This window comes from Thermobia domestica, chromosome 6, assembly GCF_964235325.1.
Source record: "Thermobia domestica chromosome 6, izTheDome1.hap1.1, whole genome shotgun sequence".
NCBI classification, from domain to species: domain Eukaryota; kingdom Metazoa; phylum Arthropoda; class Insecta; order Zygentoma; family Lepismatidae; genus Thermobia; species Thermobia domestica.
In genome coordinates this window covers 54390599-54408723 of record NC_137459.1, presented here as the reverse complement: position 1 = coordinate 54408723, position 18125 = coordinate 54390599, and the positions used below count along the sequence as shown (strand labels likewise).

At 34.8% G+C, this 18125-nt stretch overlaps 1 protein-coding gene across 1 annotated transcript in view; it reads left to right on the top strand.

Moving 5' to 3' along the window:
* Positions 1–471: 471 nt before the first annotated feature.
* Positions 472–18125, top strand: part of Drat (Death resistor Adh domain containing target) — a 63991-nt gene continuing 46337 nt past the window's right edge. The window contains exon 1 of the mRNA XM_081761672.1: positions 472–593. Coding sequence (XP_081617798.1) covers positions 482–593 — 112 coding nt within the window. The 5' untranslated portion in view covers positions 472–481. The remainder of the gene's footprint in view (positions 594–18125) is intronic.

The window sequence follows — 18125 nt, the reverse complement described above, 5'->3', positions numbered from 1 at the left end:
ATTTTTTTAATGAACGTATCACGGTGGTTTGGTTTACATATTAAACTGTATATCTGCGTGTTATATAACCCCGTGCTGAAAAAGGAGGCTAAACTTCGACGAACAAACCAGAATTTATCCTTGATTCTCTTTTATTTGATATATGTTACTAGTGATATATAATTCAATATTTGAATTTATTTGAAATCACTAGGACTGTTTGTTTCTAGAGTAAAATGAAGTATGTTAGAACTTCAATGCTTTTTCTTTCCTACTAATAAAGGGAAGTAAATAGGTTAGTGGGAATTTCTGGAAATTCAATCATAAAACAGTGTAGGTTATTGTTGGATAGTCACAAATACTTTTACTTTGTGTTCCAAATGTTTTAGGCTTCAACCAAGGGGTAATGTTCTTTTTTGCAATATCCCGTCTAGATTTACATGATGAATTGATGTTCACGAACGATCACGACATCTGTCGACAAACCTCGGGAACTGTGCTCATGCGCGTTCGGGAGTTTGCTTTTAATTCACCCGAATTGATTGCGAGCAGTAAGAAGAAAACCTCACGTCTCCTTCCTTATCGAATCAACAGAAAGCTCCTCCTTGTAACAAGTAAGTTATATATATTTATATAAACTGACTTTTTGTAATCAGTTATTTGTACGCTTCACCAATGCCTTCATTTGTTTCATGATCAAATCACCTCTCTGACACAGAGATCTCCAAAAAATCAATACAAACCCTATGTTGCAATAGTCCCCTGTTATTGTTACAGCTGAAATCGTGGAAAATCAGTTCGTTTACGGACCTGTAAAAAAGAAATAATTTACAATCATTCGCAAGTATATATTTTACAAATTTGCCTGCGAAATAAGCTGTTTTCAAAAATATATCTGGTGAAAGATTATTTTTCTTTTTGTTTAACAACAATGTCACCTACGTAAATATAAATAAAAATATTACATAAATGTATAATTGTTTTTTTGTGAATAATCAGTACGTTATTTATTCAATTGACAACAATTCCGTTGAATTGTAAGTGTAGGCTAAATACAGAGATTTACGTTTTTTAAAAAGGAATACAGAGGAAAGTTCCTTCTAAAAGAATATAGTTCGAAGGAAATAGAAAATAGATGTTCATTTATTTCTCAGTTAATATATTTATTAAAAACAATTTGATATCACATATAGAATTACGTTTAGAAGTATTAAACACGCCAAAACATACACCGACAATTGCCTTAATGAAATATTATTTTTAAAAAAAATAAAAACAATGTATTTTGGTGTTTTACGAAAATAACGAAACTTCCGAGGTTGTGCATGTGTTGAGCTATATTTTCAAACGTACCATTTCTTTATTAGTTTACATTTTTCTCTCATTTGAAAAAGCTTCCAGTGGTGAAACTGAAATCAAAAGTGAATATATGATTAGTGTACATAAAACGACTCCATTTTGTGAATCGAGGTTTTAGTTTGTTTTCGATTTTAAGGTCATTAATTGATCCGTATGTAGAAAGAGAAGTGTTCTTATTCTGTATACATTTTTGGTACTATGTCAAGGAAGAATGTTTTTAAGTGTTGTTTCGAGTGTTGTGTTGAGTGTTAAGTTTTATCGAAATGTCCTTAACTATATGGATCTTTCTCATCCAGCACGTTCAAGCAATTGGGGCGGACGTGACAAGAATACTCTTAATACAAATTGGAAGAATGCTTAATCGAGTATTCAAGTAAATATGTCACAGTCTAAAAGAAATAAAGCGCTGACTTGCTATAATTAAACAGAAGAATAACATTTAAATACGATAGCACAGAAGTTACAAGTCTTATGTCTCATGGCTTTAAAGTCAAGGTTCAGATACTGTGCAGGGCCGTAACTTGTGGGGGGACAGGGGGCAACTGAGTTCCAGGGAAGCTCACCACTGTTCGAGGGGGCCCACTTTAAGACGAAATTTTCTTACTCCATACAAGATACGAATATGAAATTATAAATGAAGCATCAAACAAGTTCACTACATTACATAAACAAAACAACACACAAAAGGCAAATAAAACAAAAATGAGTCATGGGCTCATTTCAGTAAAAAAAATGTCTACTATAGGGGGCCCTAGAAACAATTGTTCGTATGGCTTTGAGATTTGTCAATATTGTCCCCATAATTAATTTGTCATGTATGGAACGGGCCCAGGGACATAACGACGGCCCCGCAGACCTTGCGATGCGGGAGGACCCACAGGTTCCGGGGGACACATGAATAAGAGAAAGATGGAAAGAGGGGGGTCAAGAATTAGAAAAATACGACTTTTTGGGGGGATGCGGATACATGTATTAATGCTTGCCCCCGAGAAAAAACATCTAAGTTACGGGGGTGATCTTGTGATTGATTATTCACTACAATCTTCCTTCCTTAGTTATAACTTGTCAAGTTCTTTAAGTGAAACTATACTAATTTGACTTTCTTCTTCCTATTATTATTATTATTATTATTATTATTATTATTATTATTATTATTATTATTATTATTATTATTATTATTATTATTGCTGTTTCTCGGTTTAAACCGGTTTCAGCGTAATAATCTGGCTATCTCTGGTAAGTGCAGATTATTTGAAGAGTTTTTCACCAAAGAACTTTCTGTCCATGTAACAGGTGTCTAGTATTACTGATTTTTGTAGGTTTGTTAGATGTTTTGCGTTCATCTGCTCAAGTTGCGTAACAGTACTTTTAGGGATTATTATTATTATTACTATTATTATTATTATTATTATTATTATTATTATTATTAATAATAATAATAATAATAATAATAATAATAATAATAATAATAACAATAATAATCTGTTTGTGACCTGAAAGTATAGATAAATGCGAAAGCGTTGAATACATTTTGGTCATAAAAAATATATTGTGGTTATATTTGTATATAACTAACTTCATGGCTTAAGTGCACCCGAAATTGCATCATCACAGAAACAAAAGCTCGACCTCACCTATATCGTACCCAGGGCCGGATTTAGGGGGGTGCACTGGAGCACGTGTACCCTCCCTTCGTTGCAAATATACACTATCTAAAATGAGAAGCTAGCAGTGAAAATAGCAACACCTACATAAGGATTGTGTACGATTCAAGTGCCCATCATATTCCAAGAGTCCATGATTAAAGAAATTCCTGATCTAAAGCGACGAGCTAATTATATATTTAAAATTATACTGTTACGAAGCGGCCGTAGCTCAGTTGATAAAGTGTTGGCTTTGTATTCGGGAAGTCGTGGGTTCCATTCCTGAGACCATAAATTTCCAGGGTAGTTCCTTCATTCACACCATAGATGCCTAAAGACATTTTTAAAAAAATCAATTTTAATTCAAATGTATTGGCAGTTATTGGTGCACCCCCGTCAGAAAATTCTGGATCCGGTCCTGCTCGTACCAATCCATTTCAAACAGAATGGCTGTTACTCATTTTCCTAAGATTCTGCTTTATATAATTTTATCGTCTTCATATTGGTTTATTATAAGGTCCCTTTCTCAATAGTTTTTCAAATATCAATACATCAAGGCATTTCAAACGTAATTCTCATGCAAATAAAATTTGCCACCCATCTTACGGTCAGATGTCTTGATCTCATTATCTGTATGACATTTAGTGACATTTCTTATGCATACTTATGTTCCAGAAAGTTTGAATACCTACTATTATTTCTAAAGCTGTAAATTCTTATTCCTGTATAGAGTTGAGCTCTCTCGTAGCTAAGTGGTTAGTGTACATGCCTTTGGTGTGGGATACCTGGGTTCGATTCCCGGCGGAAGCTCTTTGGATCCCACGTTAAATTGTAGATCCACGTCTCATATAGTCTCGTTGTTGAAACGGATGCTAAACTCATAAAAAGTTTTTTTTTTAATACAAAGATATGGATATATTTCAAATCCTATTCATTAAGTATACCACGTACAAACTTACATATAATTAGATAGAGAGCATTTAAAACAGATAGATATTGAAGTTTTCTCTTGAGTCTACTATTTACCTATTTTGAAATTTGTATTGTGTAGCTCATCCATTCATCTCCTTTTTTCACCAAATGTATTCGTCCATATCTTTGAACCATACAGATTCATAATATTAATATGATCATCACACAGTGGATTTGATATCGTCATATACTATGATTAATATCAATCAAAACAATCATTGATAGATCCTTAACAAGTCACCATCTGTGAAAAACGTGTCCTGCGTACTTATTGTGGAAGGAGTTAAAAGTTAAGTTATCCTAATTAAGATGTAAATGATTAAGTCATCGTTGCAAATGCGACGTTCCTGAAAGATTAGAGATGACCAGCATGCAAAATGTGTGACTTCATGTCACAGATGAAGAAAATATTACCACCTGTGCTATGTTTATGTTTTATTTATGCTCTACGTAATATTTTTTTCTCACTGTGTGTATATCGTTTTTCAAATGCGGAGAAAATCATTACAAAATTAAATTGAAATGGTTAATGTTACGTTAAAAATCTCACTTAATAAAATTTGTATTCGTAACGTTTCCATTCACATTTCACTCAGAGATGTGTATGATGGGCAGCGTGTATAGATAGTGGACTATTTTAATTTCTTGGCGATGTTTATTCTTGGTGAAGAAGTTTTATTGTCCGAAATATTTTTTTCATTATTTTTTGAATGATGGACGTACACAATGCTTGTGATGGATTCTGAGTTGAGCAAGGACATAACAAACAGTCTTACTTGTTTTGACTTTGAAATACTTTCTCTACGTCAAACTCATGTACGTATCTCTCACAAATGGAAATAGAATATCATGGTCGCAGCACGTGTTCCTTACGCAGTCAAAAAACAATTATGCAGAAGAGAGTCTATTTTGATTTAACGAAGCATGTGCATTTTGCCATAAAATTCTTGGCTGAAGGCAAGCAGGCAGAAATCTTGCCAAAAATCCTAATACTAAATGCATATTTCCGGAGGAAAATACTCGTAATGTTCTCTTCAACTTTTTTGCTTTTTTTTAGCGTAGATAAAGGTGAAAAATACAAATCGATTTATTTTCTATAATTTGTATACATACAGTATATGCAATAAAAATATTTAAGTATATTAATACAAAGTTTTGGAAATATCTGTAAGTGGCTCATTTTTTTTAACAAGTATGTCTCATAAGAAAATATTAATTAATACTAATTGCATATAAGTGCAAGCGCAGGACACTATTGTTATCTGAACAATTGAATATGATGCAAAATAAAATCGGTGATTCTTATATATCCCTGTCCCCTCCCCATGTTGCGGGGCACGGCATTGGAAGTATCATTGTTCATCTCAGCGACCCCAAAAACAGAAGTGTCACTGTTCATCTCAGCGACCCCAAGAACTATAGATTCGACACTAATATCGGTCATTATCGATCATTTTCAAATGTCTCTCCCCTCCTTTCAAATGTCTCTCCTTCTCCTTTAAGTTACGCGTCAAAGTGATATGACAAAAAACATGTCAGATTCGAACTTCATCTAGGTTGATGAAAATTTGATCGAGATCGGTGAGGTGGTTGAAAATTTGATTATTTCAACTTCCCCCTCCCCTACGTTGCATCGTCAATGTTAAATGATAAAAATTATCCCAGGCCCGAATGTCATTTATGTTGACAATTTGATCGAGATCAGTTAAATGATAAAAATTATCCCAGGCCCGAATGCCATGTTTGTTGAAAATTTGATCGAAATCGGTCAGGTGGTTCAAGAGTTATTAAGTTTTATTTATTTTTATATATATTTCCCCTCCCCGTCTCCTGCCCTAAGTTCTACAGTCAAAGGGATATGACAAAAGCCACCACAGGTCCGAACATCATCAATCTTGATAATTTTATTAAGATCGATTTGGTGGTTTAAGCGTGATGAAGTCACAAAGACAGTCACTTTCATTCTTTTTACATATATTGTCCCCCTTCCCCTCCCTTACATTGTGCTATCAAAGTAAAATGAGGAAAACATCCCACGTCCGAAACTTATCTATGTTGAATGTTTGATTGAGATCTGTCTGGTGGTTCAAGAGTTATTATTAAGTTTTATTCATTTTCATACATCTACTCTCCTTCTCTTCCTTCCCCTAAGCTCTACCATCAAAATAAAATAGTAGAAAAAAAAACTTCCCAGGTTCGAACTTCATCTATGTTGAAAATTTGATTGAGATCGATCGGGTTGTTCAAGAGTTATTAACTCCGAACATGGTCACTTTTATTTTTATATTTATTGATTTTTGTATATCACCCCCTCTTGCCCAACCCCTAAGTTTTTCCGTCAAAGTGAAATGGTAAAATCCATCCCAGGCACGAACGTCATCTATGTTGAAAATTTGATCGAGATTAGTCGTTTGCTTCAAGAGTTATTAAATTTTATATTTTTATAATTCCCTTCTCCCCCCTCTCCTAAGTTCTATCGTCAAAGTGAATAGCTAAAAGCACTCACAGGCCAGAACTGCATCTACGTCAAAAATTTGATCGAGATCGGTCGGGTGGTTTAAGAGATTAAAAGTCACAAACACAGTCACTTCTAATTTGGATCTGAAGTTTCTTAGGCCTCATCCCGGCGAAATTAAAATACCGATAAATTTTGCTATAATTATGTGATATCTTCAAGTAGATAATAGATAATCAAAATGTGGAACAAGACCGCCCTAGACAATATCGTTTTACATGAGATATCGTTATCACGACTCACTATACTTTCGATTTCGAGCCATTTTGAAAATCGGCATTTATTTTCGCGTTTCTAAACAGCTGAAAACGGAAACCCAATAGGTGACTTGTGATAACGGTACTTCACACAAAATAATATTGTCTAGGGCGCTCTTGTTCCACATTTCAATTATCTTTTATCTATTTGAAGATATCACTTAATTACTGTAAAATTAGCGGTATTTTAATCACGCCGGGATGAAGCCTACAGTTCGAATTGATTAATTTTATCTGTCTTTCTTGTTTTAACTAAGAGAGTTGAGTTGATTTTAACGTCCCTTTCAGCAGCGAGGCTTTATGAGACTGGACCTACTGATTAACGTGGAATGAGAACCACATGAGCTCCCACAGGGAATCGAACCCGCGCCTCCCACGCCAAAGGCGCGTACGCTAACCGCTTAGCCACGAAGGAGCTCTTTTGTCTGAGAGATGGAGTATTCTAACCATACTTCATTTATAATTCGAAAGTTATGGTGAGCTTTTCTGTACGTAAAACAAGTTCTTGACACAATTTAATTAACATAAAATTGCACATAAAACGTTTTATAAGACACAATAATACATTCAAGTATTCATAACGATTAGAATTACTACTTATCGTTAAAAATACTTCATTTAATTAATATATTTTACTTAAACACATATTGTATTATTATTATTATTATTATTATTATTATTATTATTATTATTATTATTATTATTATTATTATTATTATTATTATTATTAAGGACAACCGTGGAGGAAATGAAGCTCAATTTTACATAACGAAACTGTACTGTATTATGCATTTCGGCGGGTCTAATCTTTGTTTAGAGTTTAGCGTTGTTTTTTAATACGTTATACGAAAAGTATAAAAATAACCATATGACCTATCGGATATCCATCCAGATCTTCTGGGCCAAATATATCCCTACTTGCCCACAAGGAAGCTCAGAGTTCAATTCTTGTTTCCATTTTCTTTCTTATCCAGTATTTTTTATTTCTGATCTTCATTATATTTATTACTACTTTTCTTAATTTTGTTAAGTAAGTTAAAAACAGTAAACAGTATAACAAAACATGAAAAGTAATTCTGATAGCATCTAGAGAAGATATCTGGAGGGCTAGCCCTAGGCAATTTGCAGCTCCGTGCAATGGCATCATTTACAGCACTCTTTCCCCAAAAAGAACAAATCTTAAAAGCCACGATTTTAAGCATGCTACCCCATCATGAACAACGAAGAGAAGGAAAATAGCACTCGCACTCAGAAATGTCTAAATACTACAAATACAATCTCGCTGTGTCTGTTTTCTAAGTGTATGTTATGCTAAGTTTTATGTTAGTGAAAGATAAAGCAAAGAGACTTGCATAGGGAAGATGGTAATCAATTTTATATAATTCAATATCGAGCTTCAATCTCAATATATCAGTTTGCAATTCCAGTGCAACTAGCTCTTTGATATTTATTTCTTGATTTGCCTTCTACAGCTGTTAAAAATTTAAAAAGTAAACTTGTTCTCACCTTTAATGATAAGGAACTTGTTTGTAACAAAGACAAGACTAGTTTTCATATCAAAACTGTGATAACTAACTAAATGGAACAGGTGTTCGCTACTGTACTGTTCGAGAATAGAGTTCTTGTATTTTACAACAATCAAGCAATTCATTCTGGCATTTGTTTGACCATTTGCTTTAGCGCTGTCCATATGACCTTAAACTAATGCAACCTAAATGTGATTTATGAATGTAGTATTCAAATAGAAGGTTAGTAAATTTAACTATCACCACCATGAAGTCTGTTTCCAACAGGAAATATTTACTTTAAATAATATAGTTACGACAGATTTTGCCGTCCCGTGCAAATGCATGTGTTGCACATATGATAGAACCGGCCATGCTCCCAATAGAAACGCATACACTTTAAAATGAGACATCACTTTCACAACACTTGTTCGAGATGAGACAGCCTCAACTGTTCCCTCATACGCAATCTTATTTGTAATACAAGTTTCATACGTTACTGTAGGCCTATTACCTTTTTATAATACCACAAGAGGGAGACCCGGATTCTATTCCCGGTTGGAGCTTATGTCGTCTGGATTCCATGTTAAGCTGTAGGTTCACGTTTCACATAGCCTCGCTGCTGAAATGAATGGTAAATCCAAAATCCAATCAAAATCAAAATAACATCACAAAAATAATTTTGAAAATACAAAAAACAAAAAGAAACAAAACAAAGTAATGAAAGGATAAGAAAAAGGAAAAAAAAATGTTGTTTACAAAGGTGTCCAGATATAACTACAAATTTGCATATAACTTGTTAATAGCTCAATTATGTTCTGTAAACCACTTAATATTACCTGCTACTATTATTCGATTGATATGATCTTTCACACACAAAAGCAAGTAGCCTATAATAATCACTTGCTACAGAAGTATAAGAAATATTGAAAGATACCCGAAGAAATTAAATATAAATTTCATGTTGAATCGTTACAGGAAAAGAGAGAAGAAAAACGTGTTCTGGTGATAAGGTAATTGAGTAATTGAGTAATCTACTAAAATTCAAAGAAACAATGAAGTGCGAAGAGAATCCTAAAGTCAAAAGTGCAAAGATTTCACACGCAAAGTATGCATGTTCTTGTTGATCGAGAATGCAAATGGAGCACTTAAAATATCAAAAACAACTCCAACTTTTGTACGTACAAGCAGTTAATGCTTGAATGATAAGCTTCTATTACTAACTGCTTTTGTACTATTAAAGTCTAATGTACCGTAAACTACGTAGTGTTTACATTTTTATTCAAAATGTAAAAGTCCATCATTAAGATTCCCACTCACTTAAATAGATTTCTGTAACCTGTCAACGGTAACTGACATATCTTTCACAAACAAACTTATCTATCTACATGATACAAGTGATTCATTATCGTTCTATCTGTATGTGAATAAACACCATTGTTATCTGAAGTGATTTGTTTGAGGCATGTGCTACCAGAAGAAAAAAATAACATGAATTAATACTATAATAATTTGATGACATGGTAAGAAAGAATTGCTTGAAGTCAAAGTATGAAGTTCTGGATAAATCGAATTTGACTAATTCTATGGCCTATGGAACCCGGAGGTTCAATGTCGTGTTCATAAAACTCTCCATTGACTTCTGTCCTTAGTCAACTGGATCCAGTTTCTACTTTGTATTCCTATTTCTGCGAGATCCATCTTAACATTGTCCTCCCATCTTCGACTAGGTCTTCCGATGGTCGTTTTCCGATTGGTCTTCCAGTCAAGACTTTGAAAGCGTTTCTACTTTCTTCCATTCTAGCTACATGACCTGTCCACTTGAACCTCGTGGATTTGATGACCCTTACAATGTTTGGTAAATGGTATAAATTATGTAATTCCTCGTTATGAAATTTCCCCTATTCCCCATTCCCATTCCTCTAGGTCCGAATATTCGTCTCAGGATCTTGTTCTAAAATACTCTCAGTATACTTTCTTCTCTCAGAGTAAGCGACCATGTTTCGCAACCATACAGAACAACAAGCATGATTATCGTTTTATATATTTTAAGCTTCAAATTCCTCGACAGAATTCATGTCGACAAAAGATGTTGAACTGAATAATAACACGAATTCCCTGCTTTTAGTCGATGTGGTGAATGTGGGTTTGGTCTGTTAATATTGATCCTAGATATTTGAATGTATCCACTTTGCCAAAATTATTATTCGATATTTTAACGAATCCATAATTTTCAATAGTACTATCCTAACGAACTTCCATGCATTTAGCTTTCTCTAAATTTACTTCTAAACCCGAATTTAAACAACAAAATTAAATAACAAATGTCAAATATACAAGAACTGGTATTCTACACTTCTTAAATGTGCTGTACAATAGACATTTTATGCCAACAATGTTTGATACATCGGGTACAATCGGTTTTTGAAAAATTTGGAACTTGGGTCTAGAATAGATAGTTTTCGATTATCGCACATTCAACTGTACAATTTTGTCAAAATAATCTTGGGACCAGAGTGGCACATTGGTAGAGTTATCTTTCAGGTTTGAGGAATCCTAATTCGATTCCGACTGATACGAGTTTATAGTAGGAACTGGATCCAGTTGGTTAAGGATAGAAATCAGGGAAGAGCTCTTGTTAACGCGGCATTGAACCACCAAGTTCCATAGGCCATAGAGTTAATTAATTAGATAGTAGATATCATCGTATCCACGAGTTTTGTCCGCGTTCTATATAGTTTTTTCCAACAATTTTCATTCCACCGAATTCTTTATGTAACCATTCATTTGTATTTATCATGCATTTCCCTTAGCGTACAGGATACAACCATGAAACAGTAAAGATTTCGAAGTAAAACAAGGGTGCTAGTTAGTACGATGATCTTGAAGTTTTGGTGGCGTCTACTATTAATCCAATGTTCTCGGGATTGCTGCCAGAGTGAATGTTGCTGTGCTGAGCTTTCGTTACCATACATGATGTGATGATATGTTGTTGCTATATGATGTGTTGTTCTGAAGATGTTACCGCTGTATGGTAACGAAAGCTCAGCACAGCAACATTCACTTTGACAGCAATCCCGAGAACATTGGATCAAAAGTGCTAGTTATTAGTTGGTTTGAAATGCTAGATAGTCTCTGCCTACTATACATCCTCCAATCTTGACTTTTTTGTGCCAAATAACACTTAAGATCTTCATTTCTAATGTGAGTTTCAAGCAGATTTTCTCATAAGAGCTCAAAAATTAGGGCATGGAATATAAGCACATAGAACATTTGTTATTATGTTATTCCAGTGGCATATGAAATAGGCAGGAAACCATTCATATGCAGAGCATTGAAATACCTACTAAAAATGGAAATGTAATTAAATAAAATTGACTCTAATTTAGCGTTCTTGGTTATGCCCTTTAGGCTAAAGAGAAAAAAAACAGGTTGTTAACGAAAATGAATGATTAAGAAAGAATTAAGGGGGAAAAGTAGACAAACTGCAGGAACTCTGTTAAAACCAGCGGAAATTATGTTATCAACGAAAATTCCATGTGGCTCATGATCGAACCAAGGACTATTCGCACCAGAAGTGAACTCTCTACAACTCACAAACTGTGCATGCTCCCTTAACTAAAAATGTGTTAGATGTGAACTGAGTACTTCAGTGATAAGACATATTTTAGTATGTTATTTCAAAGATAAACTGTTTCATTGGAGAGATTAGTACGAAGCCCATTTCACACGACAAAGTGTATCACTAGATGCACTTCGGGTTCTACGTGCAGAACAGTTTAACCCAAATGATGTGATGTAAAAGTAACAACCCTTAGGCAATTAGAAGGCAGATTTAGCTTTAATTACCTTTAAAATCTCTATATATAAATGTCTGCTGCATTTGGGCTGTGGCAGGCACAAAAATAAATATTTCGCAGTAATGAGAAACAATACTTAAGGCATATTACTCTTTTATATAATAACTTCAAAACGATTTATCACTCGTTTCTTTACGAGTCAACAATTTAAAAACAAATATTTTTGTAAGAAAGGGATGGCCTACTTATAAGAATTTTTGAGTGATATTTGATTTCTTTGTATCTCTTTTATCGTAAAGGCGGATTCAATATTTATTCTTTTTTGAAGTCAGTTATTATCTATTTTAAATAAATAGTTACACAAATTGGTATGTGCTTTGATCCGGCTTCTGTTTGGAATGGTTGATGGACTAACAAAATTACAGATTTTGTTATAGATAACAGAGCTCTAGATAATGTTGTCGGATAACCAAAAGTAGAACAAGTTAGGTTTTGTCGAAGAGTGCTAACAACAGGAAGCAAAGAATACACATCAATATAGCTCGACTGCGACGACTTGACTACTTGACACAGTTGAGAACTAAAGTTAAAAGGTGCACGGTGGCTCACTGGTAGAGTGCTTATCTCTGGTACGTGGTGTCCGTGGTTCGATTCTCAGTCAAGTAAGCTTCTGATTGACAACATCGTGTCCGTGGGTTTTCTCAGGATACTGCCGTTTCCTGATATATTCTCATTCTACTGATTCTTCCATTATCATTCACTTGCTTCAATCATTTGTCTCCCTTAGCTTAAAGGACACAATCGTGGGACGTGAAATTCAAAGACTTCATTTTACTTCGTTTTTAAAGTTAAGAGTCTTCATCCCGGCGAAATTAAAATACCGATAAGTTTACAGTAATTATGTGATATCTTCAAATATATAAAAGATAATTGAAATATGGAACAAGAGCGCCCTAGACAATACTATTTTGCGTGAGATACCGTTATCACAAGTCACCTAGTGGCTTTCCGTTTTCAGCTGTTTAGAAACGCGAAAATAAATGCCGATTTTCAAAATGGCTCGGAATCGAAAGCAGATAAGTGAGTCGTGATAACGGTTTCTCATGTAAAATAATATTGTCTAGGGCGCTCTTGTTCCACATTTCGATTATCTTTTATCTATTTGAAGATATCACTTAATTACTGTAAAATTAGCGGTATTTTAATTTCGCCGGGATGAAGACTCTTAAGAGCTAAGTCCTCCTCACTTGTCTGGTGACTAGCGTACGTGCCTTTGATGTACGTGGTCCAGGTTTGATTCTCGATGTAAGTGCATTAAAATTTGTACGAATTTCGTTGGTTCGGATTCTGGTTCAAACTGTGGATTCACGTCTCATCAAGACCTTGATGCTGAAAAGGGACGCTGAACTACAACAAGTAAACAAAGAAACATAAAAGCTATAATGAAATGAATAATACAAGGAAAAAAAGACAGTTTATTCAGAATAAACTATTACAAAGAAATTTTAATGCAGTGGTAGGTAATCTTGTAATGAGCTTTGAAAAGTCTCAGTCAGTGACTGCAAGCTCTCCAGCTATCAACTAATTCCACTTGGACTATATTAGCTATTAAAACATATAGTAAAGAAAATACTACAATAACTGATTTAACAAGATGATTTTTTTTAATATTTAGAAAAGGCAAGAATAGGTACATGATATAAAGATCAAACAAGTGCTTTGATGAAATGTTAAAAATAAACTTTTCGGAGAATTTTCAAATAAATTTCTTAGCGGGATTTTGCAGCTATGTGCTAGGTCATATATATTGTATAACCTAACAGACAAATTCTGACCAAAGCATATATTAACTAATAAATAATAGCGTTACAGTTTCGGCAAATTAACTTTGTCTTCATCAGACATATTATCTGATGACGGCAAAGTTAATTTGCCGAAACTGTAACGCTATTATTTATTAGTTAATATATGCTTTGGTCAGAATTTGTCTGTTAATTTATACAAGAAGTTCCAAAGCTAGTATGAGTGGTATTGTATAACCTATGTGCAAATTTTAAAATTGTCCCATGCTTTTTAAATGAAGATCAGGGGCTCACCCACTGAGGTGGGGATCTACCGGGTCCGGACACTTCATAATTAAACTTACATTTTTACACTTTTTCAATAAAATTATACTAGTTTAACAGGGAAATGTTTGATGTAGCATGAATTTTTGATCTTACACTTCATCTGTACTCTTTCGTTCAATAAAAGCATTCTAGTTCTATCATTCTTTTTCTTAAAATATAGATGAAAGTATTTTACAATTACTTATCGTCTTTTCGGGTGCAGAAGAATACCCGTTCAATACCACATAGATATAGTGGCGTGCAGTATTGCCCCTCCTAAAGCTAGAACTCCTCCCAACAAAGATTTCTGTGTTCATGCCTGGTGCAGAGTATAGGGAAAAGCAAAGTCCAAAAAGTGAAAGTTTTCAAAGGAAAAGAGAATTCATACTTTCAATCACAGTGTATGCAAATTCAGTTAATTAATCTTTCAACAACTTGCCAATGAATGTATTATTCCCCTTCACAACTTGCCGTGCTTAAATTAACATTGGAACGAACTGAATGACGTGATAACCTAATTTTGGAATTTTGTTATTTTCCCCCTTGAACCCCTCAAACGTGTATCTACAGGGTGTTTCAAAACAACACCGACAACGTTTGGAAGGTGATTCCTGACATCAAGACAAGACAAAAAGTATAGACCAACCTGGGTGCACAAATGCCTCCTTTCGGAGTTATAGGCTGCCGAAAGTATGAAAAAATGAACTTTCAAGATCCATAGCTTCAAAACTATGGAACCTACCGTAGTCGGGTCAAGACTTTACTTAGGAATTAGTATGTGCCCTATCCAAATATCCATGCTTCAGAATCTTGCGGTACTTCCGCAACAATTTTTATAAAGGTAGTTGGTGAGTACTTCAAATGATGTGCCCGTAGCGAAACTCCCTCTGCAAAAAATGCTGCGTTGGTACCTTAGGATTCTGAAACACATATTTTTGGATAGGGCACATGTTAGTTCCTAAGTAAAGTCTTGATCCGACTACGATAGGTCCCATAGTTTTGGAGCTATGGACCTTTAAAGTTCAATTTTTCCTGTTTTCGGCAGCCTATAACTCCGAAAGGAAGCTTGTGCACCCAGGTTCGACTATACTTTTTGTCTTGTCTTGGTGTCAGGAATCACCTCCCAAACGTTGTCGGTGTTGTTTTGAAATACCCTGTATATTTACACTGTCCGCCATCTTGTTCAATCCCATATCATGCAAGACAAGACACAGTTTTAAGTGTTATTTGTTTCTTAAATCAATCATTTTCAATTCAAGGTTTTGTTACATCACAGACTGCTATTCTCATTCGCATTAAAGCAATCAAGGACATTAATGTACATATTCCTGATACACTGGTTTAAGTAAACAAAAATTTTTATGGTGGAGGTCATTGTCTTACAGGATCATCACTCATGAATGAAAGACTACTCGTACACTGACAAACATTTCTTAACACTGTAAGAGATCCCTCGTGGCTATATGGTTAACACAAGCACCTTATCGTGAGAGACCAGGCTCGATTCCCGGTAGGATCTCATTTGGTTCGGATCTATAGTTACAAGAAACCCTCTTTTGCCCGGACACGTACTCTTTTATGGTCCTAAAAATGGTATGGGCGGTATTTTAGGCAAGTGGAAGAGCCTACAGACAACTACTTCAAGATTTTGTATATATTGTTTATTTTAATATTGTTACATTGTTGAAGTGTTCACTTTCCATGGAAATACAATACATCAAGCTGTGAGCGCGAAGGAAACAAATTTATTATTTTCGTAAGCTGAATAGTAAAGGTTAGTTGTGTTACATTTTCTCGCTATGCTATTAAGGAACTTATAGAGTAATATATATATATTTTTGTGTGAAATTTAAAAGTAGCGTTTCCCACAAAATGAGACAAGATAAAATTTTTGTGTTGAGATATGAGACGAGACAGAGCTATTGCAACAGAAACTGATGTAACTTTCGAGATGAGACATCATTTTCACGGTACCATTTCGAGAGGAGACTGCTCGAAATCTTGTCTCATGAGTAACAATACCTAAATGTGGTTTATGTTTTAAAATCTTGTCATATAGCAGCCCTACTCGGATCCCACATTAAGCTGTAGGTCCACGTCCTATATAGTCTCGGTGCTGAAAAGGGACGATCAGCTTCTTAAAACTCACTAAACTCACCCCTCCGTTTAATCCTTGGTCGTACTGGCTTTTCAGATACCTGCTCCGAAGAGAAAGGCATACTGTAACGTGATTCATCGCTGAAATGGAAATTACTCTCTTAAGTGGCCCTAAAAATATAAGGAATCTGATACACAATTTAAGTTGTTACATTGTTACATGCAAGAATAGATGGGACTATCGGGCACCTTCACTAGTGTATGATGTCTTTCATACGTTTCATTATCTATGTTCAGGAGAACATGGATGGTTGATCGAAGCAGGGGTAGATAACCAGATAGGTGGAACTAAATAACACAAGTGTTGCCAGTGTACGAGTAGGCATGAATCCATTTGTATTGTATCTGCAAAACCATTGACTACGACTTGTTTGACCGTCACCACTGTCTTTTATTAACGTCAAGTATATTGTCTACTCCTTGCTCTCTCTGTCCTGTTTATTGAGAATGGGAACAGAAAAATGTGTCGTCATAGAACGTCCTCTTGAAAATGACTGTTCTAATGTTTACCAAAGGGTTTGCTTGTACCAAATTTCGTGCTTGTACACTCAGCGATTAACTATTAAAAAGTTCGATGTGGTGAGTGTATAAGAAATACGTGCAAATGGAGGAAGAAATGTAATGGAGGATGTCACATCACGCTCAACAAAAAAATCTGCCTACGTGCTTGTAATATAGCCCACATTCTCTGACAGGTTGAATATCTCTGACTTACGCGCGTGATTCGTTAGAAGAAATAAATTGATTTCGAATATTCGAAAACTACCTAGTATAACGTGAGGAACTAACATTATGATTCCGAGAAGAAGTATGATGGTCCACTGGTAGAGTGCTCACCTCTGGTACAAACGGTTTCTGATTCAATTTAGATCATTTGAGCTTGTTCTGTACAAGACTGGGATTGTGAATTTTCTTGACGTTCTCCCGTTTCCTTTCACTTCTTATTTCACATTTTCGTAATCATTCATCTTCGTTAGTTTCAAACGCTTAATCGTGGGATATTAAAAGATTTCCATTCCGTAATATACATAACTGATCTTATGATTGTCTCTTGTCGTTGTAGCTCTGAAGCTCGACGTCTCTTAGCAAATTATAAGTTCTCTTGCTGTACACACTTAATTTAAGTGAAGATTTTCCTGACCTGCGCGTTGTCTCATGTTAGATTTTTGGTGCGATTTGAATACCGTCTCAAACTACAAGTCTGCTTTTTATACAGCCAAGACATTGAAAAGCGATTTTAAACTATTACTAATTATAGTATCTAAAATCACCAATAAGAAATGTTAAGATTATTACTTGTGCCTGTATGTGTTTTGTGGCCTTATGTAATATTAAGCTTATGTAGGACAAGTCATTCTTTTACGTGGGATCTGAACCAAGACTATACCTTAAATCCAGTGCATTTGTCGAGTGCAATGTGGTGATAGCAGAGAACTCAGGTCACCTGGGTTATTTGGTTAGCGACTTTTGTCTGAGTTTCGGATTAGCAGGGTCTGGGGTTTCCTTCTTAGATCCAGTCTGAGTCAAACTGACTTAGACAGACGCGGCGATCAATACAAACCCGCAATGAAATACCCGAAAACCCAGACAGACCCGGACAGTCTCGATGACCCGGAATATGTCAAAATATCATTTTTACAGCATTACTGCAGAATTTTAGACTGAATTAATGATGTTCACTACTCGAGCAAGAATATTCACGTATTTCCAGTTTGACTTTTCCTAACCAAGATACTGCGTCTTGATTAATTCAAATATAATTTTATGTTTATTCATATTTCTGTTTTATGTTTATAGACATACTGAGAAATAATGCAGTGGTTTTAGAGA